Source organism: Dryas octopetala, chromosome 3 (assembly GCF_963921425.1).
Source record: "Dryas octopetala chromosome 3, drDryOcto1.1, whole genome shotgun sequence".
Classification (NCBI taxonomy): domain Eukaryota; kingdom Viridiplantae; phylum Streptophyta; class Magnoliopsida; order Rosales; family Rosaceae; genus Dryas; species Dryas octopetala.
In genome coordinates, this window is record NC_141368.1 from 17408171 (window position 1) to 17417558 (window position 9388).

Consider the following 9388-nt stretch of genomic DNA (forward strand, 5'->3'; position numbering starts at 1 on the left):
ATAAAAATAGCTTTTGAGTTTGAAAATTTCAGCAAAACAATTCTTAAAAATTTCAGGAAAAAAAATCCTACATACTCTTTGTAATGAGGAATTGAGGACTTTCATTTTACGACCTCATATCATAATTTGACTTTAAAAAATTGAAATAATTTTCTAAGAACTTCCAAATAATTCTCCATATATTTAAATAATCCATATAATTAACAAAAACAAAAAAAAACAAAAAAAGTTTGGTCCTTGTATTTTACCCCGAAAACATATTTGATCCCTATGGTTTCAAAATTCTGCATTTGGTCATTGTGTTTTATATAGTTTGCAATTCTAGGACATTAAATAACATGAATTTTTTTCTCAAATTAAAATTAATAATTTGTTTAAACTCACGAGTTTAAACTTCGAACTATTTATTTTTTAGATTGTCATTGAAAGATCATCCTTGCAAAAAATCAATAAATTCAGAAATCATTTAGTTAACTATTAATAAGCTAATTGTACTCATTTAATAGATGAACACAAGTTTTTCAATAAAACATAAAATGATTGTAATGATAATCGAATGACGTAATGATTTCTGATTTAGTTAATTTTTTACAAAGTTATCTTTGAATATAGACCTAAAATATGAACCAAGAAATTACATTGTGTAGTAGACCCAAAAATGTAGTTACCGCTGTATTATCTTAATAACTGATTAGGTCTAGAACATTTTTGTATTAGTAGATATCTTGAGTAATATAATTTATTCCTCAAAAATTAGTTAGCGCACGGGAAAAATAAGTGGATGGAAGTAGTTTGGGAGTCACAATAGCATCATAAGCATGGTACAGAACACAACCACAAACACCATTCAATTAATCATTTTCGTATTCAATTAATAACCAACACACTTTCTCTCACACCAAACCAGTTAGGGACCAAAATTACCAAGGAACATAAAAGTTCCTAACATCAAATTACACCCTTTACAATTAATAATAATAATTACTTCCAACTTCACTTCAGATACATTGTTCTATTTGTGGCATTCCCTCGACCATAATTTCAGACAAAAGAAGCAAACGGAGAAAAGGAACTTGAAATACCACCACCACAGAGTAAAATACCACCCGACTCTATTCTATTTCTAAATATGACCCTGTCGAACATATAGCTTTGTGCTGCATCCTGCAAATTATACTCACCTATATCATAACACTTTGATCTTACAACCCGCAAGTCCAATTCATCTTTCCCAATGCCCTTCTCAAAATTTCTGATGTACTTCCTAATGTCCTGTTGAAGCTCAGGGGTTTCAGTTGGCTTATGAGCAAATGAGAACTTGCAATCCTGTGCTATGTTGGCACTTTTAGGACTACTCTTATTCAAGGCCGGCTCCCTAGGACCACTGCTGGCCATTAGTCCCGGAGCATCACCGTCACTGGTAAACTGATTTTTGATGCTCAACTCCTGAAAGAATGAACACTATTTTTTTTCAGAAACGAAAACTAGATTCTATTCATGTATCATCATATAAGATTTAGCATGAAATAACTACACGCTTACTATTCAGAAAATTACTTTCTCATCCTCCTGCTGCTGCTCTAATTCAGAAGGCAAGAATAGGATAGAAATACATTCTTTGTTTTAAAAGGGAAGAATAGGACTAATACAATCTCATTCTGCATTCCTCATCAAGAAAAGAGAAACAGGCAAGGATACGGGAGAGGGGGTGGGGGGTGGGGGGTGGGGAGGGGGGAGGGTAACCATGTTAAAAATATCATCAGTTGACATAAATCTTTCTGATGTTGGAGAGGTAAAAAAAGAAAAAGCATGCAGCACAGGAACAAACAACAATTATATAATTGTGGACTCAAATTTTCTTCCTAATCTTCTTTGCACCAACGAATAAGTTAGTTCTAGTTTTTATTTTTCTCCATTCCCTCTATCTTATAATTTAGGTTGTCTTTCATGCAATGAATAATCTACAAAGTTGGCAATGTCAGATTTTTCAAGGGTAAAATTAATGCCCTTTGGTAATTTATGGCAATACATAGTCGAATTATAATTGGAGATTATCTTCTTCTCAATGAAAAGATATAGTCCAAAATGTTTCTAACCATATATGTAAAATGCAAGGATTTGTTAAAAGTACTTATTGAACTACGGAACAAGTGAAACGAAAATGTAAGAAAGTCAACTAATAACCAAATGTAGATGGTATTGGGCTGTTTGTGAGGGAAGACATCATTGGTGTTGGTAGGCTGCGTAGTGTTGTTTAGGTTTCTTGTGTTTGGGCCTTAGGCCCCGACCCTCACTAAAAAATAAATAACTAAATGCAAAGGTCAACAACTATAAAACATAGTTGTAAGAACCCAATAGAACTGGCAATTCAACCAAAACCCATTCAGTCCAAAAAAAAAAACCAAAACCCATGAACCTTGCCTTAAACCACTATGGTTTATTGGTTTTGTAATTGAACCACACAAGGAAGGAAACTAGTAAAATTGAAAAAATAAAATAAAGAAAACAAACACAATTTTTGCAAAACTGTTGAAATGATCAGTTTTCTTTTTTCTGTGTGAATCAGCTAGGTTCTGGAGTTACATTCCAATTTAGCTGAAATGATAACCAGATTTAGAAAGGAATTTTAGGAACAAAGTGGTATTTTGATTAAGTGAGCACTGTTTTTCCCAGTTATGCCAGTCAAAAAAGGATTAGAATCAAACTCTCTACCTTACTCCATAGAACCTAGATAAATTCATACTTCCAAGACCAAAGATTTCCATTATTAGATGATATCTAGCTACAATTATATATTTAAATTATACAACTCTAAAACATATACTCTTTCATTTTCGTTGTAAGTTTTCTTTACATGATCCCAATGCCAGACAACTCTAAATTGCTCCTACATATACAGTTTCTCCAATGATATATACAAATACATACACACACACAGAAAGATAGACACTGACAGAGAAACACATACCACGGAAATATCTAGAACTTCAGATCATGTATGTAAACACTTAAAAGCCATCACAATATCCGCCCACATACACACTCAAAGCCAAAAATGGATCAAATATGCATATGAGAAAACTTTCTTCTCTGGCATATGCATATGAAATAAAGCCAACAAAAGAGAAAACTTTTGTTTACTCCCTTTGCTTTCCTCATCTTTAGACAAAAACCCACCTTATCACCAATCTAGTATCTTGGCTTAAGCCCCATGAGAATCTTTGTATAGAGTTGGAGTACAATCACAGTTTCAAGGTAGGTAAGGGATGTTGACAAGAGAGAGAGGAAGAGGGATGGAGGAGGGAGAGAGAGACAGAGTGATGTGTTTGACTCATGCATAGTGCCAATAATTGTTAATTCATGTCAAGGGTAATTTCAGTACAAAAATACATAGGCTCATGTTGATAATGTTGAGTCAACGAGTCAAAAGAACTTATTAGGAAAAAGAAAAAAGGGAGAAAAAAAACAGAGGTGTCGAAGAAAAATTATTTCTAGGGTGTTTCATCTAATTAATTATATATTTTTTAAAAATATTTTTATAATACAAAATCAAATTGACATGCAAGGTTAGTTATATAATGAGTTTTTCTGCTTTAATTTATTATAATCTTTTGGACATTTTTTTCAATTTTTTTTTTACAATTTTAAAAAACTTATTAAATTTATGAACCAACGATTTCACTTGTGTTTCAATAGTTGGACAGAAATAACATATTCCAGCATCTGTCTGAGTCAATATCCAGTATGGTTTTACAATTCTGCTACACAATGTACCAAATAATGACACATGTGCAACTTGGTAACTTCCATTGTCAACCATAACTGTTTAGGGGAAGAAAGGTGTATAAAAAGGAAACAAGTTAATAAGCACTAAAGTATGAGATGGACCTGTTTATCATTGAGGCAACGGTTTGAGCTACTGGTGACTGAAGCACTTGAATTTGCTTGGAGTAAAGATGCACTTTTACTAACAGGGGTAGTAATGCCAATTAAGTTGAGAGGTGGGTCCTCTGGCGATGAGAAGTCAGAACTATCAAAAGTTGATAGGGATACACACTCATCAAAATAAGCCATGGCTTCTTCTGTTAGACATTTTGACATTTTTCTTCTTTCGATGCTAGCCTGTAATAAAAGTTTTAATATAAGAATTAAGAACATGAAGGAAAGAGAACAAACAGAGGTGAAGCTCTTATCTGGATGCTGCTTGTAAGAAAAATTCCAACTGTTTCTGAATGGAAGTCTATGTTCTCTAATTATTTACTTATTATAAATGGAAATTTATCCATACACAAAATATAACGGAGCCTCTGAACAAGGGGTGAAAAATATTCCAATTTATTATATACAACATTTGTGCACAAACAGATTCATTTTTGCTACAGGCTCAATTGCTCAAACAAACTTTAAGTGACAAATCCTAATGCACTTCAAGTTTTCACAGTGTCATTAAAATTCTAGAAGCACCATTTGCAATTTTAGTAAGAGATTATAAATGCAATGAAGATCCTTCATGTTCTGAAAAATGAAGCTATTTTAGTATCTGCATCCAAGAACCAACAATATATAAAACACAAGAAAAGCAAACATGCTTACCATGCTCCAAGGAAAATAAATCCAAGTATACTGCACGGAAATTGACTAAAATAGTAAGAAGGAATTTCGGGGTATAGAAAAGAAAAAATCCTACTTTTCTTCCTGGACGAGACTTTGGCGCATTAGAGGTCTTGGGATCTGGAAGTACTTCCTTCAGGATTCTACTGAGCTCTTGTTCACGGTGCTCCTCAACAGCCAGATCTGATCGAAGTTTTCTAGCTCGTTCCTGGGACTGCAAGCTTAAGGCAAGGGTCAACTTAATGGAGTTTCATTCCCAAAAAAGAAAAAACAAAAAGGAGAAAAGAAGAAAAGAAAAACAAGCAGATAATAGGATTTTAAGTCCATGTAGCATGCCTAAAATAGTATTGTTTCCTTTATGTCAAAGCTGAGTGTCAACAAAAAAAGCTTTAGATCACACTTGAAATACAAAGCTCACTGCAATTAACTAAAATATACCATCACCCAAAGTCCTGTCAAAACAGGGTAAATAAATAAATATTTTGAAACCCTTAACATAGTTTCATAGCAACCATTTCAAAGATTTCAACCCAAGCACTTGCAATATGGGGACCCCTAAAAGTAGATGAATAAGCATCATAGTAAAATAAATGAATTATACATGTACAGCAAACAAACTGTGTACTGCATCCAACAATTGTGTCCCCGGATGAGACAAATTCCCCTGTCTGGCTTAGGTCAATTTACTCTAAACCTTGAAGGCATTTATTAAAATTGGTTAATCAATTCATGCATCTTTATCTGCTTTTTTTTTTTTTGGCCAGACAATCATCTCCATCTGCTCAAACACTAATATCTAGTAACAATGGTGTGTCAATTAAGCCACATCCGACTACTCAGCATGACAAAACTCTGGCTGAACCTCGCACCAAGTATGGTGACAGAAATGGAAATTTACCTGCTCAAGCTTTTTGGCATATTCTCTTCTGATGTCCAAAACTAATTCAACTGCACTTGGATTTACCAGGTCGGGAGGAATATCAGTAATATCGGTAGATGCGAGTGTTGGAGTATTACTCCTTTGCATAGCCTGAGCTTGTAAGTAGAAAAGAGAAAATTATCAAATAACAACTGTGACTGCACTTTACAATCAAATAAGCAACAGAATAATATAAACATATGCCAGCATTTTGGCATTGCCATCATTAATCAAAACAATAGCATGGGAGCACAAGCAAGATCACTAATTTTATAAGTATTCCAACTATGGCACCTATGTACATATACAGATACATTCTTCTTAGTATACTCAACTCAACAAAAATTAAATCTTTAAATTACAAGTCAACTGAAGAAAGAGGCTATCGTGTAGTGGTCACTTTGTAACGTTGGTAATGCCCCAGATCCATTTTCTACAAAACCCCCAAAATCCAAAGACAATTCTCAACCTACCAAACCAAGATCTGGAGGTGATCTGTCCATTCAAGACAATACAGGTTACTTAAGGTCTCTTCTATAAGAACTATATGCTAAGGATTCAAATTTTTTTAAGCAAATCCGTTTTACTTAATGTGAGAGACTAGAGTTACATCGAGCAGCTTACCAACTCCACAAAATTTCATTACATATTAAGTGCAGCCTTCGATTTATTTTAATCCAAATTGTGGTACATTGACAATACTATTGACATACTCTGGTTCATAGAACTGAATTCAGAGAGTAGAATTTCAAAGTGCAGTTTCACATGCCAAAAACTTAATGCTCATAGATATAGGTTGGCTACCAACTCTAAATCATATAACTAGTTCCTGAAATATAATCGTGGATAGGAAAGAACTAATTTTTTTCTTTCTATTATCCTTCCTAAAAAAGCTTTATAATTCATTTATACCACTCAGATCTGAAAAATCAAATTTTAGGATACTTGGGATTAACTTCTTAAATATAAGTTCATTAGGAATACAATTTTGCTCCCCAGTCCCCCTCAATTAATATCATATTAAAACTAAAAAAATTACTGCATAAACATCATACTATAACTATAATTGTTGAAAATTTTAAATAATATTCAAAAGATACACTGCTAGAGACAATTTTTTTATAATTTAGAACATCCAAACTGTGAGTTTATGATGCTGGGCATATTTTGCAAACAATTACAATATTTTTCCTGTCAAATAATTCTTAGATTGAGGACCAAAAATGTATTTTTAGAAATGGAACTCCAATTCATGTTTTATGCATTTTCCAAAACTATCTAATTATTATGGAAATCATGCGAATAACTTAAATGATGAAAAAAATAATAGCGATACAGAGACAGCATCGATGAAATGGAGCTATATTACACACTTATTGTCACTTGTAGCAATTCCTTAAAACAGACCTAACAAATCTTTCTCTACTCCAAGATATTTCACATTCAACTCATAGCTATTCAATTGAAACTACCATGCTTAAGTAGAAAACAAGAAACTATCATGCTAAGTTCTATAAAGGTAATACTATAGTATATTCCTATAAAGAATCCTTCTTTAGTAAGCATTAAAATGCCAAAAAACGAACAGCTTGCTGCTAATGTCTTCTTCTAACTTCAAATAAAATAATACAAAAATAAATAAAAGCCACAAGCACTTACTCTTTCAAGGTCATTTTGAATCTCATAGATAGCACGTCTCACTTCAGTTCGAACTGTTTTGTATATACTACTACTTGTGGTACTGGTATCATCTTCCAAATGATTCCCTTGAACAGACTGCAAATTAGAAGGCCATCTTATTTGTTATCATAACCAACTACTTATTTCGAAAAGTAGCATTCCAAATTATTATCTGACTCTAAGTTATACAAACCAGATTATCACAAGAGTGCGCACGATTCATATTCATCTGTTCACAAACTGCTTTGATAGTTTTCTCTTCAGCTCCAGATAAGGAACTTGCGGTTGAAACTCCATCCTCCCAATTCAGAGATTGCAAACAAGACTGAAAGAGAAACAAAAAAAAAAAAAAAAACAAAAGGAAAAATCATCAATCAAGTTGCTAATGTGAACAATACTAGTCAATATCATACAAATTTAGCAAATGGGTCAGTTTAGATTTTACCAAATTTGCATCAGAACCATTTGAAGACTGGATAGAAGAATGCTGACTGGACCATGTCCGAAGGCCTTTCAACTGATCCAAAGCATCAGAACTACTTCTAACCAAACCAACATTTTTTCCATCAGTGCCCCCTTTTTTCAATGAACCAAATTCTTGTTCTTCTTCACTCTATACACAAAACAAACCCAATAGAATTTAACACAAACACCAATGTGAATTGCTCTGAATTGAATTGAAAACAAAACTAAACCTTGGAAATGACGGAGTGTCGCCGGGAATCCGGACACCGGGAAACGGAGCGATTCCGGCGGCCCGTGTCGACCCTGGACAAGCTCCGACCCACATCCTTCCGGGTCCCCAAAACGTCGGAAATTCGCGACGCCGACCGACCCCTTCTAGTATCAGCGGCAGCGGGGGTCGTCGGCTTCGAATCTTTGGTGGGTTTCAGAGGGTTTTGGGGTTCAACGGTTTGGGATTCGGTGGCCCAGAAGAGAGGATTGTCTCTCTTGTTCAAGAAACTTTCAGAGGAGGAGTCAAGGCTGGACCTTGAGAAAGCGCTGACACTTCTTGATCTTCTGAGTGGGGCTTTGTTTGGTGAATTATCTTTGTCTGTGTTTTGTTTAGTGATGAATGGTGTTGAGGAATTGGTTGGATTGCTTCTTCTGCTGGAAGATTTGAAGGCTGAGACCGCCATTGTATCTGTTGTTGTTTCCTTTCCTGTCTATTGTTGTATTGAGTACTACTGTACTACTGCAAGGAAAGTAGTAATGAATAAATATCCAATACAGAAAAAAAAAAAAAAAAAAAAAAAAAAGTAGAGTGGAATTATGGAATCTAATGGAAGTGATTTTCAATGCCCAATTCTTCAGTTAGATTTGAAGGTTGGTTGGTGGAGGTTGGTAATATACAAATCATTACATGTACACGAAATGTCTATATCTTATCCCCTCTTTCACAAAAGACAAAAAAACAAAAAATCAAAAAATGTCTATATCTTATATTGTTTTATGGGGAAGAGATTGTATCCATGTATTGTTTTATAGGGAAGAAACTAGGAACAGAAGAATATGTGTGGGTAAGGCCAAGACCGTAAGCAGAACAAACATAAGACACAAACAAAAGTGAACGCATAATGATTAGTATTATGGTTTGGAATGTTGGAGGGATTGGGAGGCTGTTTGGGCCTTAAATAAATGAGACAGATTATGATATGTTTGCTGTTTGGAGGCCCAGACGGGACAGGCCTAACCCAATTAAAATGGATTAATGTCCTTAGTCCATGTTTGGTGTAACAACTAAAATTTTGGACTGGACTCAAATGTTGGATAGAAATCCTAAATAGCTTAGGACAACTGACTCAAGCCCAAAAGTAGGACACAATGGGTCGGTGCCTTAACTTTTCTCTTACTCTCTCGAAAATCTCTTCTCTCAACGATCTCTTCCTTTCTTGATGATCTTTCTTTCTGCGATCTCTTCCTTTCTCTCGTCTTCATCTATAGTCGATATTTTCCAGATCACCTTATGTGTATGGTAGTTGAATGGTGGAAATGGTCAAATTCATAGAGATTCATCTGAGGAATCAAGGGTGAGCTCGAAGTTTCATTTCATTAATGTTCGTTCAGTCTTTTGTACTTGTTTGGTTGGTGAGAAAACCAATACTCTTGCACACCATAATCCTTCATAACCCATATGTCAAATTTGACAGCAAGCACACATAAAAGGGGACAACCTCC

The 9388-nt window shown here is 34.4% G+C and overlaps 1 protein-coding gene across 2 annotated transcripts; it reads right to left on the reverse strand.

The window, feature by feature from the left end:
• Positions 1 to 846: 846 nt before the first annotated feature.
• On the reverse strand, positions 847 to 8451 carry LOC147291461 (uncharacterized). 2 transcript variants are annotated; one of them, XM_086236770.1, is made up of 8 exons: positions 7906 to 8451; positions 7656 to 7823; positions 7404 to 7535; positions 7190 to 7306; positions 5510 to 5641; positions 4688 to 4825; positions 3889 to 4122; positions 847 to 1446 (listed from the first exon to the last, which is right to left on the reverse strand). In XM_086236770.1, the coding sequence occupies exons 1-8, from the start codon at positions 8347 to 8349 to the stop codon at positions 1042 to 1044; spliced, it is 1770 nt and encodes a 589-aa protein (XP_086092896.1). In that variant the 5' UTR covers positions 8350 to 8451; the 3' UTR covers positions 847 to 1041. The 2 variants fall into 2 exon arrangements, with proteins under 2 accessions (XP_086092896.1, XP_086092898.1); XM_086236772.1 differs by lacking the exon at positions 3889 to 4122.
• Between the last annotated feature and the right edge of the window lie 937 nt (positions 8452 to 9388).